This window comes from Callospermophilus lateralis, chromosome 5 (assembly GCF_048772815.1).
Source record: "Callospermophilus lateralis isolate mCalLat2 chromosome 5, mCalLat2.hap1, whole genome shotgun sequence".
In the NCBI taxonomy this organism is placed as follows: Eukaryota; Metazoa; Chordata; class Mammalia; order Rodentia; family Sciuridae; genus Callospermophilus; species Callospermophilus lateralis.
In genome coordinates, this window is record NC_135309.1 from 147142878 (window position 1) to 147160479 (window position 17602).

Here is a 17602-nt window from a genome sequence, read left to right on the forward strand (position 1 = left end):
AGAGTGGTCACCAATTTGCAGTTCCACCAGCAATGTATCTTTTCCCCCACTTCCTCACTGTTTTATTTAGCTATTTTGCTGCTTCAACTAAAAGATCTAACCATACAATTTAGGAAGAAATGTATATTTGAGGGCTCACGGTTTTAGAAGTCTTAGTCCATAGAAGGTTGGTTCCTTACCTCAGGGCTCAATGTAAGGCCAACTTGTATGGCAGAAAAGTGTGGCAGAGGGAATCAGCTCACTTGTTGGTGAGGAAGCAGAGAGAGAAAAACTCCACTCACCAGATACAAAATATATACTCCATAGCCATATCTTCAACGAACCACTTTCTCCAGCTGCACCACCTACTTCCAGTTACCACTCAGTTAATTGCATCAGGGATTATTTCACTGATTAGATTAATGCTAAAGCCCAATAATTTCTCCTACAAACCTTCTTGTATTGTCTTACATGTGAACTTTGCAGGGACACCACTGGCCCTCAAAAGCTCACAACCAGCTCACAATGCAAAACACATTTTCTCTGTTTCCAAGAGTCCCCATAGTATTAGTAGTTCCAAGATTGCTCAAAGCTCAAATCCAAAGTCTTCCCTCAGGCTTAAGGCAATCTCAAATTGTAAGCTCCTGCAAAATTAAAAGCAATCTGCATGTATTCAATATATAATGGTTTAGAGTAAACATTTTCATTCACAAAATTAGGGACATAGAAAGAATGGATTGATCAAAGCAAGACCAAAATTCAGTTGGATAAACAAGTCTTGAAACTCCATGTTTGGCATCTGGGGCACATGGCATGGTGATGTTCTTTCCAGTGGGCTTATGTAGCTCCATCCCTGTGGCATTGTTGGTGGCAGCCCAAGTGACCTTTCTGTTGGCTCATCTCTGCTCCATCCATGTGAGCAAGACATGAACTTTGGTTTTATAACCATTTAAATTTTAAAAAATATTTAAGATATTTTACTAGAGAATTTATAATCACAGGGAAAACTATTTAAGCATTAAAATATTTATATAGTTAATGTGCTATCAAATCAATTTAATTGCTTAATTATGAACTTGCATTTAAAGCTTTTTGAAAGCAGAGAGTAATAAAAATTCTCTGAACATAAAGGTCAAATCTGTACTGTTTGTACTCCTTCTAGGTTAGAACATGAAACTTACTTTAACATGATTTGATATTTCATGTAGTAAACATTAAAACAAGTATTTTAAAATATTTTATTTCTTGGTAAAAAAAAGTCAAGTCCATTACCTAGAAAATTCAGTAATGGTTTTTATTTTTTAATGTCAATTAAAATAATAATTTTTTTCAACTCTACTATAAATAACTGCTGTTTTAGACTAGCATTTATATATGAGCTCCTGTTTTCTTTTAATATGTTTAAAATGCACCTGAGAATTAAGTAGACTTCCTGTTTTCTTCAGCTCTTAGGGATACATGGTTTGAAAATTAGTTTAGTGGATCTGTGAAAGGACATGTATTCTCTAACAGGTACTCTGTCCTTCTGAGCTCTGTTTTTAGTCTTATTCATGAGTAATATATATATGAGGAACAGCAGAGATCCTGATACTTCAGAATTCTAGCATTGAAAACATTTTGTCATTTTGTTATAAAATTTGCTCTTTCTTTTGCATTAGGAGAGTAGTTAACTTTGAGATTTATTCTGCTTTTCATTCTTTGTGGAGGGGAATTTATCTCATTGGTTATACTCCATTGTTTTTGTGTTACATAAGTTCTAAAAATTTTTTAGTCTTCTTCCTTTTTAATTTTTTTTTAGTTGTAGACAGACACGATACCTTTGTTCATTTATTTGTTTATTTATTTTTATGTGGTGCTGAGGATTGAACCCAGTGCCTCACACATGTAAGGTAAACACTTTACCAACTGAGCTACAACCCCAGTCCCTAGTCTTCTTTCATTCTTGTAAGCAAATATTTACTAGAGTTTCTGTTTTGTACCAGGCCGTGTACTAGGACGGACATTCTGTTTTGTGGTTCTGGGGACTGAACCTAGGACCTTACTCATGTCAGGCAAGTGCTATACCTCTGAGCTATGTGCCCAACCCTGAGGTTATACTCCTGAAGGCCAGGACAAGCACTGAATAGAGGAACCACAAATGAATTTGAAATTTCAAATTATTGAGTGGGATGAACTCTTGGTGCACTTAGCCTTATCAGGGAAAAGAACACCTCTTTAATTATATCAGGAGGGAAGAAGGACATCATATAAGCTTGGAAACAGTGATTTTGTTATTGTCAGAAGCAGATTAATATCTTGGATTTTCAAAAACTAGTGTTCATTTACTTATATTTTTGATTAAAAAAGACTTCTCATTTGTATGCTTTCCTACATACCTTTAGAGTCCATACCTAATTTTAACATGTAAAAAGTTATTACTTATATACAATTCCCTTGCATTCTGGAATCAGTGTTTGTAGGTAGTAATTGAAATGAATTTAACTTATTTTGCCATTATTTAATTATGGTAATTATGTTACAGTAATTAGATTTCAAGTCTATTTATTAGGAGGACTCATTTTTAGAAGTTTCTTCTATATAAAACTTTTTGATAGTTTCATTACCTCACATGTATGGTAATCACATTAAAAATTTTTTATACAGTTCTTTCCCTCTAAGAAAACAGTAGGTCCAGGGAATTCTTGCTTTGACAATCTTAAATATAGCTCAAAAATATTGAGTTACACATTGGGTATTCACATATGAATGTGACCTACAAAAATTCACATGGGAAACAAATATTTTGTGGAACTGATGTAAGTACTATTACAGTAAGTTATAAATTAAGCTTTAAAAGTAAATGCTTAGGGGGCTGGATTTGTGGTTCAGTGGTAGAGTGTGTGCCGGCATTTGTGAAGCCCTGGGTTTGATCCTTATTATTATATGTAAATAAATGAAAAAAGATCCATTGACAACTAAAAAAATACATATGTAAAAAGGTTAATACTTAAGAGGAATATACTAAGTCATTTAGCCATATGCACAAGATAATTTCTACTGTCTTGCTTTCTTCAGTAGATTTCTAGAAGCTCCCATTGTGGCATTACTCATTTTGATGATTTTATTTGTTTATTTAGTTAGCTAAGAGTGATGGGGTTGATTTGAGGGCCTCATGAATGGTAGGCAAGTGCTGAACCACTGAACTATTTTCCTCAGCCCATTTTGGTGATTTTAGATTCATGTGGTATTCATTAAGTTGTATTTAAATTATCTTGAACCTCAGGATTGTTAAGAAAGCCAAATTATTTCTGAGAATTTTTACTTACTAAAACAATTTAATTTATCGTGCAATTGCAGTAGTAGCTATTCTGAGTACATTGTTAATAAGTGGGCACAAGACTGTCAATTAGATTAAATTAAAAACTTATTTTTTAATTTCAAAAGAAATAATACTTATAATAAAAAAGTTATAATATAGAAGGTGCTATCCATTTCCACTTTCCAGAAGTAACAGGAATTGATGGTCAGTTCTTCCTGTTCCTATAGGATAGGGGGTAAGGTGACGGAATGGTTGTAATTGACTGTAGGTTGTTTTGTTTAAATTAGTTTTTTTTGTTGTTGTTGTTCTTAACAGGTTTCTGCTTTGGGTCTGGATCCCTCTGGTGCCCGTTTGGTGACTGGAGGATATGACTACGATGTTAAATTTTGGGACTTTGCTGGAATGGATGCTTCTTTTAAGGCATTTCGATCCCTTCAGCCCTGTGAATGGTATGGATTTGCTTATTTAGTATCTTCATGTTTGACTTAATATTTGGAGATAGTGCTGTTGTCATCTGAATTTCACTTTTAATGATTTGTACCAAAATATAAATGTGTACTGCTATCATTTAGACTGCTATCATTAGTCATATGCAAATAAAATGTACCTAAAATTTTCTTCCTTTAGTTTCATTAACCTATGTTTTAAAGGCATTTTCTGTCTTTTTTTGTTTTTTAAAAATTGTACCTTGTCTTGTTTATTTAAAAACTCTAGTAAATATTTTGCAGTATGTTTTTAAAAAATTTTTTTAGTTTTTGATGGAACTTTATTTTTTATTTATTTATATGTGGAATTGAGAATTGAACCCAGTGCCTCACACATGCTAGGCAAGCACTCTACCACTGAGCTATGACTCCAGCGCCAAGTAGTTCAATTATTAATGACAAGATATTAAGATTGATTCCTAGATTAAGTTTATAACATTTGATTCCTTCATTGTAAAGTGAATTTTTTGTTCTTGAGTTAGGCAAGTACTTTATGGAGTAATACTTGGTACCATGTAAATATCCAGATACTTGTCATCCTTTCACTTAAATTAGCTTATCATATTGATGATTCCTGAATCAGTTATTTCATGAAAGGTTACAAATTGGTGATGTTCTAATTATAATTTCATGTACATTTATTTACTGATATTCTTCTAAAAGAAGAGCTTTTTTCATTGACTGATATTATTGGTCATCCGTTGATATCGAGTCACCCAGCACTGCTATCCAGTAGAACTTCCTGTGCTGAACATTACCTTCCATTATGGTAGTCACATCCTTACCATCCATTATGGTAGTCACTAATCACACATGGCTACTGAATACTTCAAGGAAATGATTTTTTTAAAAAAATTAATTTTAAATAGTTAAAATTTAAATACATTTGGTCAAGTAGCTGTGGTGTTGGATAGTGCTTTAAATGGCCAAAGTCAGCACAAACTATCATGTTGCCTTTAAACTTGAAAATATATCATTTAAAGTCAAAACCAGGAAAACTACCACCTCAGAGCCACAAACTTGAATGCATTTTTTAAAAATATTTATTTTTTAGTTTTAGGTGGACACAATATCTTTATTTTACATTTATGTGGTGCTAAGGATTGAACCCAGTGCCTCGTGCATTTTAGATGAGCATTCTACCACTGAGCCACAACCCCAGCCCTTGAATGCATATTTTTAAATAAAATTAAAATGTTGTAGTGCATTGTACATATTTATATGTTTTTATTTGATTTCTTTGTCTTTTTTTTGTTGGATCATTATTCTAGCTTCTGATTCTAGGACTCAACATATTAATGATCAATCCTTGTTTTTTTTACCAATTTAAAATTTGATGAATGTAAAATAAATTCTCATTCAATTAATAACCTGTTGAATATGGCAGTTAGACATTGATATACATAGCTTGATTTTGATGTATTTTCATTTTTGGTATTTTTGAAATCTCTGGAATAATTTGTTTTAGACCTTTGTTCAGCATTAGTACTAGATCTGTAGATTTCTAGTTTTTAGTTTTCTATTGTCCCATTTGGTGAGAATCAGTACTGTTTTCTCTAATCCAGTCTAGTCACTTACCTTTCAATTTCCTTGTTTCCTTACAGCTTCTCAATAGTAGACCCATAATTAGATATATAGGTTCAAGATTCATAATTCTAAGTTTATAGACCTTTTATAAATGGAATGCAATTTTCATATATTATTAATAATTTTTTATTACTTAAGGTAGTTCAAGTTATGAATTTCTTATCTTGGGCCAATTTAAAAAAATGTCTGTATACTCTATTTCCATCTTTAAAAACTGTTAACTAATCAAGCAATACTTAAATATGTTCTCATATAGAAATTAAAACTAGAACTTTCCCTTGACCATCTTCATTTTAATCTGCTTCTCAGTTTTCATCACTGTTTCATTATGTGTATTTGAATTTTTTTTTCATGCTGTCATCAAAAGATATATGTACCTGTCAAAAAAATGGTATATTCTGTATTTGTTTTAAAAAATGGTAACAGATGATTATTATTCCAAAATGTTTTCCCCACTTAATATTGCTTAGTATTATTTAATATCAGTACATACATACTTTTTAAGTGCTGCACAGCATACTATATAAAACTTAGTTCAGTGATTTTTGAAATCAGAACCATCTGGAGAAGTTGTCAAAATATTATCTACAGGACCCCACCTTTAGAGTTTCTACATCTTTAGATCTGAGTATTATCTGACAATTTGCAAGACTTCTCAAGTGCTGTTGATACACCTGGTCTGAGGGTCATACTTTGAGAATCTTTGCATTGTTTAGTTATTCTTTCATTGATGAGCTGTAGGAGTTATGGCTGCTTTTTTGTACTTCACTGGTCACATGTGTAAATTGAGTGTTACTCAAAAGCAGATTGCAAGAAGTGAAATACCTATTGTGCACTGTTAATTTTTTTTATTGATCTTTATAATTATACATTTTTATCAATGCATTATAATTATACACAGTTGTACATGTACATAACAATTTGATTGATTTCATTCACCAAGACCTCCCTTTTTTTCACTTTCTCCCTCTACCTGGTACCCTTCCTCTCCTGGGCTCCCACATTTTCTTCCTTTCTGCTCTCTAACTTCCACCTATGAGAGAAAAACATATGACCCTTCACTCTTCAAGTCTGGCTTATTTCTCTTAATATAATGCTCTCAAGTTCTATCCATTTTCCAGCAAATGACATAATTTCATTCTTTATGCTGAATAAAACTCCATTTTTATATATACTACATATTTTTTTAATCTATTTTAGGCTGGTTCCATAATTTCGTGGTTGTGAATTCTGTGCTATAAACATGGGTGTACATGTATTGCTATAGTATGCTAACTTTAGTTATTTTTCCTTTATATATTCTTTTATTGGTGCATTATAATTGTAAATAATACTGGGATTCATTGTTCCATATTGGTAAATGCACATAACATAATTAGTCCAATTTCATTTTCTATTCCTTCAGCTCCTTCTACTCCCAGCCCCCTTCTTTTACTCTGTTGGTCTCCTGTCTATTTTCATGAGACTCCCTTCCCTTCTTTCCCCACTTTTTTTATCTCTAGCTTCCACATATGAGAGAAAACATAGTACCTTTTACTTTCTGAGTCTGACTTATTTTGCTTAACATAATGCTCTCAAGCTCCATCCATTTTCCAGCAATTGACAATTTTGTGCTTATTTGTGACTATAAGTCTCGATTGTGTATATAAACCACATTTTTGTTGTCCATTCATCTGTTGATAGACACCTAGGTGTTTCATAATTTGGCTATTGTGAATTGTGCTACTATAGACATAGAAATGGATATACATATATTGCCATAGTATGCTGAATATGGATAAATACCAAGGAGTAGTGTTGCTGGGTCATATAGTGGTTCTATTTCTAGTTCTTTGAGGAACGTACATGCTGATTTTCCATATTGGTTATACTAATTCACAATCCCACCAATACTATGTGTTTTTTTTTCCCTACATCCTTGCTAGCATTTGTTATTTTTTCTTGATGACCGACATTCTAATCGAAGTGAAAGGAAATCTTAGTATAGTTTTGATTTGCATTTCCCTGATGCCTGGGGATGTTGAAAATTTTTAATATATTTGTTGGCTATTTGTACTTCTACTTTTGAGAAGTGTATGTATAGTTTATTTGCACATGTATTATTGGTTTGTTTTTATCATAGTATTTCGAGTTATTTACATTTTCTGGATATTAATCCTTTTTCAAAAGAGTAACTGAAAATGATTTTCTCCCACTCTATAGACTCTTGTTCATACTTTTGTTTCCTTAGCTGTGCAAAATCTGTCCCATTTATTAATTCTTTGTGTTATTCCTGAGCTTTAGGAGTCCTATGGAGGAAGTTGGAATGTCGAATGATGACCCTGTTTTTTTTTTCTTCTCCTAGCAGTTGCAGAGTTTTAGTTCTAATTCCCAGGTCTTTAATCAATTTTGAATTGATTTTTGTGCAGGGTGAGAGAAAGCGATTTATTTTCCATCTTCTACATATGGATATCAAGTTTTGTCAGCATCATTTGTTAAAAAGTCTGTTTTTTACTCCTGCATATATTTTTTTTGCAATTTGTCAAGGATCAGATGATTCTCTTTGTCTACTTTTATTTCATTGCTCTGTGTATCTTTTTTTTTGCTAGTACCATGCTGGCATAAAATTAGCATTATGATGCCGCCAGCATTTCCTTCTTAGAATTGCTTTGGCTGTTTTGGGTCTTTTATTCTTCCAAACAAATTTTAGGACTTCTTCTTCTTTTTTTTTTTTTTTTTTAGTTTTGCGAAGAATGTCATGTGATGGGGATTGCATTGAATCTGTGTATTGCTTTTGGTGATATGGCCATTTAAACAATATTAAATTTCCTTATCCATGAACATGGGGGTCTTTTCAATTTCTTTAATGTTGAATCATTTGCATTGTAAAGGGCTTTCACCTTTTTGGTTTGATTTACGCCTGGATATTTCAATTTTTTTGAGGCTGTTGTGAATGGATTTTTTTTCCTGATTTCTTTTTTAGCCTATTCAATGTTGGTATGTAGGAAAGCAGTTAACTTTTGCATGTTGATTTTGTAACTTGCTACTTTGCTGAATGTATTTATTAGAAATTTTCAGGTGGTGATCTTTGGATCGTCTTAAGTATAGGAGAATATCATCTGCAAGCTGTGCAAATTTGACTTCTTCCTTTTCTATTTAAAATTTTTGATATTGTCAGATTTGCCTTCCCTAGCCCTATGAGTCAGCCTCCTTATATCATAAAACGTTTAGCATTTGTTTTTTTTGGATTGGCTAACTTCACTTAGCATTATCTTCTCTAACTCCATCCATTTACCTGCAAATGCCATGCTTTTATCCTCTTTTATTGCCGAGTAAAATTCCATTTTGTATATATGCCACATTTTTTTTAACCCATTCATCTATTGAGGGGCATATAGGTTGGTTCCACAGTTTAGCTATGGTGAATTGTGCTGCTATAAACATTGATGTGGCTGTGTCCCTATAGTATGCTGTTTTTAGTCCTTTGGATATAGACCAAGAAGAGGGATAGCTAGGTCAAATGGTGGTTCCATTCCCATTTTTCCAAGAAATCTCATACTGCTTTTTATATTGGCTGCACCAATTTGCAGTCCCACCAGCAGTGTATGAGTGTACCTTTTTCCCCACATCCTCACCAACACTTATTGTTGTTTGTCCTCATAATAGCTGCCATTCTGACTGGAGTAAGATGAGATCTTAGAGTAGTTTTGATTTGCATTTCTCTAATTGCTAGTGATGATGAACATTTTTGCATGAATTTGTTGATTGATTGTATATCCTTTTCTGAGAAGTGTTTGTTCAGGTCCTTGGCCCATTTATTGATTGGGTTATTTTCTTTTTTAGTGCTTAGCTTTTTGAGTTCTTTATATACCTTAGATTAGTGCTGTATCGGATGTGTGAGGTGTAAAGATTTGCTCCCAGGATGTAGTCTCTCTGTTCACTCACAGATTGTTTCTTTTGCTGAGAAGAAACTTTTTAGTTTGAATCCATCCCATTTATTGATATTTGGTTTTAATTCTTACACCAAAGGAGTCTTATTAAGGAAGTTGGGGCCTAATTCCACCTGATGGAGATTAGGGCCTATTTTTTCTTCTATTAGATACAAGGTCTCTGGTCTAATTCCTAGGTCCTTGATCCACTTTGAGTTGAGTTTTGTGCATGGTGAGAGAGAGGGGTTTAATTTCATTTTATTGCATATGGATCTTCAGTTTTCCAAGGACCATTTATTGAAGAGGCTATCTTTTCTCTAATGCATGTTTTTTGGCACCTTTGTCTAATAAAGATAATTACAATTTTATGGGTTAGTCTCTGTGTTCTCTATCTTCCATTGGTCTACCAGTCTTTTTTGGTGCCAATACCATGTTGTTTTTGTTACAATTGCTCTGTAGTATAGTTTAGGGTCTGGTTTAGTGATGCCACCTGCGTCACTCTTCTTGCTAAGGATTATTTTGGCTATTCTGGGTCTCTTATTTTTCCAGATGAATTTCATGATGCTTTTTCTATTTCTGTGAGAAATGTCATTGGGATTTTGATTGGAATTGCATTGAATCTGTATAGTGCTTTTGGTAGTATGGTCATTTTGATAGTATTAATTCTGCCTATCCAAGAGCAACTACATCTTCTAAGGTCTTCTTTGATTTCTTTCTTTAAGGTTCTATAATTTTCATTTCATAGATCTTTTACCTCTTTCATTGATTCCCAAGTATTTTTTTTGAGGTTATTGTAAATGGGGGTAGTTTTTTCATTTGCCTTTCAGAGGATTTGTCACTGATATACAGAAATACATTTGATTTATGGGTGTTGATTTTATATCCTGCTACTTTGCTGAATTCATTTACTAGTTCTAGAAGTTTTCTGGTGGAACTTTTAGGTCTTCTAGGTATAGAAGCATGTCATCAGCAAATAGTGCCAATTTGAGTTCTACTTTTCCTATGTGTATCCCTTTAATTTCTTCTGTCTAATTGCTCTGGCCAGTGTTTCAAAAACTATGTTAAATCAAAGTGATGAAAGAGGGTATCCCTGTCTTGTTCCAGTTTTTAGAGGGAGTGCTTTGAATTTTTCTTCATTTAGAATGATGTTGGCCTGGCGCTTAGCATAGATAGCCTTTATGGTTTTGAGAAATGTTCCTGTTATCCCTAATTTTTCTAGTATTTGAACATGAAGGGGTGCCGTATTTTCTCAAATGCTTTATTTTTGCATCTATTGAGATGATCATATGATTCTTATCTTTACGTCTGTTGATGTGATGAATTAAATTTATTGGTTTCCATATGTTGAACCAACCTTGCATCTCTGGGAAGAATCCCACTTGATCATGGTGCACAATCTTTTTGATATGTTTTTGTATTCGATTTGCCAGAGTTTTATTGAGAATTTTTGCATCTGTTCATTAGAGATATTGGTCTAAAGTTTTCTTTCTTTGATGTGTCTTTGTCTGGTTTTGGAATTAGGGTGATATTGGCCTCATAGAATGAGTTTGGAAGTGCTGCCTCTTTTTCTATTTCCTGAAAGAAATTGGAGAGTATTGGTATTACTTCTTCTTTAAAGGTCTTGTAAGAACTTGGCTATGTATCCATCCGGTCCTGGGCTTTTCTTGGTTGGTAGACTTTTGATGGTGTCTTCAATTTTCTTGCTTGAAATTGAAATTTTGTTGCTTGAAATTGAAATTTTGTTGCTTGAAATTGATAAATTGGACATATTATATGACTCTAGAAATTTGCAAATGCCTTTGGTATTTTCTATTTTATTGGAGTAGAAGTTTTCAAAAATAATTTTTACTTCTGTATTTCTGTAGTGTCTGTTGTGATATTTACTTTTTCATCATGTATTTTAGTAATTTGAATTTTTTCTCTCCTTCTCTTGTTAGCATGGCTAAGCGTCTGTCAATTTTATTTATTTTTTCAAAGAACTAACCTTTTGTTCTGTCAATTTTTTCAATTCTTTCTTTTATTTTAATTTCATTGATTTCAGCTCTGATTTTAATTATATATCCTGTCTTTTACAACAAAAGTTGTAGATTTGTTCTTGTTTTTCTAGGGATTTGAGATGTAATGTTAAGTCATTTATTTGTTGATGTTTTCTTCTTTTAAGGAATGAGCTCCAGGCAATGAACTTTCCTTTTAGAACTGCTTTCATAGTGTCCTAGAGATTTCAATATGTTGTATCTATGTTCTCATTCACCTCTCAAATTTTTAAAATCTCCTCCTTGATGTCTTCTGCAACCCATTGTTCATTCAGTGGCATTTTATTTAGTCTTCAGATGTTGGAGTAGCTTTTATTTCTTATTTTATCATTGATTTCTCATTTCATTCCATTATGATCTGATAGATGCAGGGTAGTATCTCTATCTTTTTATATTTGTTAAGAGTTGCTTTGTGGAATAATATATGGTCTATTTTAGAGAAGGATCCATGTGCTGCTGAGAAGGAAATGTATTCTCTCATTGAAGAATGGAATATTCTATATATGTCAGTTAAGTCTAAGTTATTGATTATATTATTAATTTGTATAGTTTATTTATTCAGCTTTTGTTTGGAAGGTCTATCCAGTAATGAAAGAAGTGTGTTAAAGTCACTCACAATTATTGTGTTGTTGTCTATTTGACTGTTGAGCTTGAGAAGAGTTTGTTTGAATGTAGACGCTCCATTGTTTGGGGCATATATATTTATAATTATTAAGTCTTGTTGGTATATGGTTCCCTTGAGGCGTAGTAGTGTCCTTCTTTATCCTTTTTGATTGACTTTAGCTTAAAGTCTACTTTATTTGATACGAGGATGGAAACCCCTGCTTGCTTTCACAGTTCATATGAGTAGTATGATTTTTCCCAACCCTTTACCTTCATTCTGTGGATGTCTTTTCCTATGAGATGAAGTCCCTCGGAGGCAGCATATTGTTGGGACTTTTTTTTTTGTTGTTGTTCCAATCTGCTAGTCTATGTGTTTTGATTGATGAGTTTAGGCCATTAACATTCAGGGTTATTATTGAGACATGATTGTATTTGCAGCCATTTTTGTTTATTTTTGGTATTTAAGGTGACTTGTTTCTCCTCTGATTAGATTTTCCTTTAGTGTAATCCCTTCCTTCTGCTGATTTTTATTATTATTTTAAATTTCCTTTTCTTGGAATATTTTGCTGAGGATGTTCTGTAGTGCAGGCTTTCTAGCTGTAAATTCTTTTAACGTTTGTTTATCATGGAAGGTTTTCATTTCTTCATCAAATCTAAAGCTTAATTTTGCTAGATGTAAGATTCTTGGTTGACATCCATCTTCTTTCAGAGCTTGGTGTACGTTGTTTCATGATCTCCTGGCTTTGAAGGTCTGGGTTGAAAAATCTGCTTAGATTCGAATTGGTTTCCCACTGTATGTGATCTGATTTTTCTCTCTCGTGGCATTTAAGACTCTATCCTTATTCAGTATGCTAGGCATTCTTATTATAATGTGCCTTCTCTAAAATAGATCATATATTATACCACAAAGCAACTCTTAGCTAATATAAAAAGGTAAAGATACTACCCTGCATTCTGTCAGATCATAATTGTAATTTTGTACATTTGGTGTCCTGATGTAGTTTGGATAATAATGTCTGTCACATTCCACCATCCTTGGTAATCCCTTGCCCCCCTCCTTTTCCCTCCCACCCCTCTGCCCTATCTAGAATTCATCTATTATTCCCAGGCTCCCCGTCCCTACCCCACTATGAATCAGCTTCCTTATATCAGAGAAAACATTTGGCATTTGTTTTTTTTTTTTTTTTGATTGGCTAACTTCACTTAGCATTAACTTCTCCAACGCCATCTATTTACCTGCAAAGGCCATGATTTTATTCTTTTTTATTGTTGAGTAAAATTCCATTGTGTATATATGCCACATTTTTTTTATCCATTCATCCACTGAGGGGCATCTAGGTTGGCTCCACAGTTTAGCTACTGTGAATTGTGCTGCTATAAACATTGATGTGGCTGTGTCCCTGTAAGTATGCTGTTTTTAAGTCTTTTGGGTATAGACCGAGGAGATGGATAGCTGGGTCCTGTAGTGCAAGAATCAATAAATGGGATGGAATGAAACTAAAGTTTCTTCTCAGCAAAAACAGAGAGCCTACATCCTGGGAGCCAATTTTTACCCCTCACACATTAGAGTACTAATCTTTATGGTATATAAAGAACTCAAAAAGCTCAGCACCAAACAAACAAACAAACAAACAAAAAACCAAATAGCCCTATCAACAAATGGACCAAGGACCTGAACAGACACTTCTCAGAAGAGGGTATACAATCAATCAACAAATATATGAAAAAATATTCATCATCCCTAGCAATTAGAGAAATGCAAATCAAAACTACTCTATCATCTCACTCCATAGTGGCATTATGAAGAAAAAGAACAATAAGTGTTGGCGAGGATGTGAGGAAAAAGGTACACTCATACACTGCTGGTGGGACTGCAAATTGGTGCAACCAATATGGAAAGCAGTATAGAGATTCCTTGGAAATCTGGGAATGGAACCACCATTTGAGCCAGCTGTCCCTCTCCTCAGTCTATACTCAAAGGACTTAAAAACAGCATACTATAGGGACATCAATGTTTATAGCAGCACAATTCACAAGAGCTAAACTATAGAGCCAACATAGATCCTCAGATGCCTGCCTTTCATGGAAGCTGTCCTGTTAGGTTCCTGACTAGTTGGCACATTTTTGTTTTATTGACCCACATATCCTCTGTTAACATCCTTCTCAGCTGCCATCTGTCTAAAGTTTGTTGGAATAACTGTTTTTATAAGGGCAGCCTTGCTGATTTGAGAATGTGCTTCCCTAAGAATTCATGGTTTCTGGGATGTTTTTACAGGAGGTTGTTGAACCCTTTCTGGGAAGTGTTGAGGTGTTTTTCTAATCAGTCTGGTCTTTTCTAATGGAAGTTTCAGGATAGTTTCTACTTTCAGTGGTTCTTTTATTTTACTCTCTTAAAAAATCATTTTCTAGGTTTTTTTTTAACATTTGGAATAGGGAAGTCTGATATTTTTTGTACACAGCTATTTTTCCATAGAAATCTTCTATTATATTTCCTCTCTTTAAGTTCTCAAGGTCCTCTTACTCATATTCTTTTTGCACCCTCTGCAGAATCAACCTTATATTGACAAAACATTTTGGTTGACATTTTATATGTTTTTAATTTCTGAAGTATTAGATTTAAATTATTTTTTAGGGTTATATTATTCTCTTGATCTTTGAAGGGCCTTTATGAACATTTTCATCTTTCTATCTGACTCTGTTCCTTGTTACTTCATGACATGAGGGCTTCAATTCAGTCAGTCCAGTGTTCCCCACTCTCCTTCTCCTCTGGTACTTAGCCAGACTCTCTATCCAGACCTGTGCTCCATGCAAGTACATTCTTCCTGCCTCTCTAGTCTCTTCAAAACCTGTCCTTCAGGTTGCTCCTCAAGTCTTTTTTGTTTAAATCTGACCTAGAATACTGCAGCAGTCTCCTTGTGGGTTTTTCCTACTGTTTGTGCCTAATTCACTTAATGTCTTCTTGATGCATTTTGAGTAAAATCCAAATGCCTTGTCATGTTTTATAAAATCTTTTCTGATCTCTCTGTTTCTTCTCCCTTATTTCTGTAGCTCTAGAAAAATGACTGTAGCATTTTTACAGAGTGTGTGTATGTGTGTGTGTGTGTGTGTATATATATATATATATATTTGCTTACAGTGCTATTCCCTTCTACCTTCTACATGTTCCTCCTGTCACAAACATGGTTAGCTCTTTCTCATGATTAGGAGTTCACCTAAATGGCTGTTTTTAGAGAGACCCTCTGAAGTAGAGTCCTCCTTCTGTTTGCTGCATTCGCACTTACTATTCACTGTTAAAGGCTGAGGCTCCTATTGCTCTGCTGTTAGAATTAAGGCTTAGTGGTTATTCCAGGTATCAATATTGTCATAAAGGAAACTATTGAAATGATAAGGAAAAAGACTTAGTTGTTACTAGCCATCTCATGAGTTGACTTTTTAAAAAAATATTTTTAGTCGTTGAAGGATATGATATCTTTATTAATTTTTTTATGTGGTGCTAAGTATCGAACCCAGTGCCTCACACATGTTAGGCAAGCATTCTACCACTGATCTCTAGCCCCAGCCCAGTTGACTGTTTTTGATAATATTTCTCTAATCCTCAGGAGACTTGAAACCTATTATTTAATTATTGAGACTTAGCTTATTTTTACTATGAAACTTGACTGTGAAATCATGTGAAGTGAGATCATATAAAGTGCTATTGAGAAATGTTAATTACCTTTATAAACAAGGATATGCATTTTAATGGAAATGAAATACTGTGGACTTTTAGGAAAATTACATATAATCCTGGATAGAATTTTTTTTGTGTGGCTTTATTTTGTTTGACATGTTTTGTTTAAGGTTGCTCTTAGCATATTAATTTTTAGTCCATTAAGCCAATAGGTGATAAATTTTTAATTAATTTTGCAATGGAAGTCTATTTTGAAGTTTAAAATCTAAAATATTGTAGATTTATTTCAGACTATAATAAATGAATATTTTCTGATATTCTTATATAAGAACCTGATGCTTCTACCTCATGCCTTTTGCTTTCTTGGCTTGTTCTTAGTACTGGGTTATCTTTCTCTCCCTCCCTCTTTCTCTCTTTCTCTCATAGTACTGATTACTGAGTGCTAAGAGATTGTGTGTGTGTGTGTGTGTGTGTGTGTGTGTGTTTGTATACATGTATTATGTACACACTCACCCACCCACACCCACACACACTCTCCTTGAAAGGAACAGACTGTTTGATCAAATACTCTCCAATTTCTGCAGGTTCTTTATCCATGAATTCAGTTAATTACAGATCCAAAATATTTGGAAAAAATGATGTCTATACTGAATAATTTAGGCTTCCCACCCTTTTGGGAGGTAACAATAGTGACTACTTGTTTTAAGGGATGTGTTATGTGCCTTTTAAAATACATATTTTAATCCTTATTCCAGTTCTATAAATTAAGAATTATTCTTTTTTTTTCAGTGGAGGAAACCAGTACTCAGCAAAGTTATACAACCAAGCATGAACTCTGTGACTCAGGAACAATTTGTGTAGTGCTGCCATTTAGTCTCATTTACTGATTTTCCATAAAAAAGGAGACCAAGTCCAGTAAAGTTGAAGGACTTGCTCATCATTAAACAGTTAGCTGAGAAAGGATTTGGATCCCTAGACTTCTGACTCACATTCCGGTGCACTTTTCACTACAGCAGGACACCTTGGCTCCTGAGCCTCAAGTGACATCCCCAGACAGCTGTGTATATCTGTCTTGCATGTCCCAGCTTGTTTTGCTAGCCAAGCAAAAACTACTTAAAAGGATCCTCAATCTTCACCTTCCCACTCCCCTCCACTTACACTCAAATACTCCCCCTTTCCCCATGAATAACTTCACAGAAAAGAATTGTGCAATGTCACTAAGCCTTCCTCTGGTGTCAGAGTTATTCTCTGAGAGAACATTCACTTCCTCATGACTCCAGTTTACTGTCAGATTGGCTTTCCCTCTCTTCTCTTTGATCAGAATCTTAGTTGTTTAGGCAGGAATTTGAGGAGCAGATGTTATACCACTTGAACAAGCCCTTTAATTCTCCTAGTACTGTGTCTAATAACTCTTAATCCTGTCCTTTTAACTCTGTGGCTAGCAGAGTTGAGAGCGAAGTGGGACAGGAATGGTGAGCTTGATGCTGAACATTTCCATTTCATTTTAATGTTGGCAAAGTAGAGTAGAGAGCACACGAAGGGCTCTGAGAGAAAGGGAAACCATTAGAAGTTTTCCTAAATAGTTAAGAAACAAAGTGATTATTAGTGTGGGATTGCTGAGATTTTAGGTTTCCCTTCAAGTGTGAATAGAACAATTTGGTAGAGCAATTTGAAATTAGAAATGGAACCACTGACTGTTTCTGTTCCCTCTTTTAAATTTTCCTGTTTTTTAGATTTTCATTTGCCTTTAAAAATAAAAATAACCACCAGAAAAAAACAGTGATCACTTATAGCACTCAATCTCTTATTGGTGAAGAAATGAATACTTTCTCAAATAGGAGTACCATTCACAATGATATGCCCTGTGAACTAAGCAGTTTGTTCCGTTCTTACTTTAAAGACCTTTTTGACTAGTTTGAGCTTTCTAATGATCAAAGATCTGCTGTGTTTGTTTATATGTAAGTAACTAAATCAGACTCAAAAAGGTTCTCCTTTTCTCAGTTCCCTGATTCATTAACTGATGTTTGATATGTCAGTCA

General features: G+C 33.9%; 1 protein-coding gene across 1 annotated transcript in view; it reads left to right on the forward strand.

Moving 5' to 3' along the window:
- Wdr70 (WD repeat domain 70) overlaps positions 1–17602 on the forward strand; it is a 299382-nt gene that overhangs the window by 60791 nt on the left and 220989 nt on the right. Inside the window, exon 7 of the mRNA XM_076857389.2 lies at positions 3593–3726. Coding sequence (XP_076713504.2) covers positions 3593–3726 — 134 coding nt within the window. The remainder of the gene's footprint in view (positions 1–3592; positions 3727–17602) is intronic.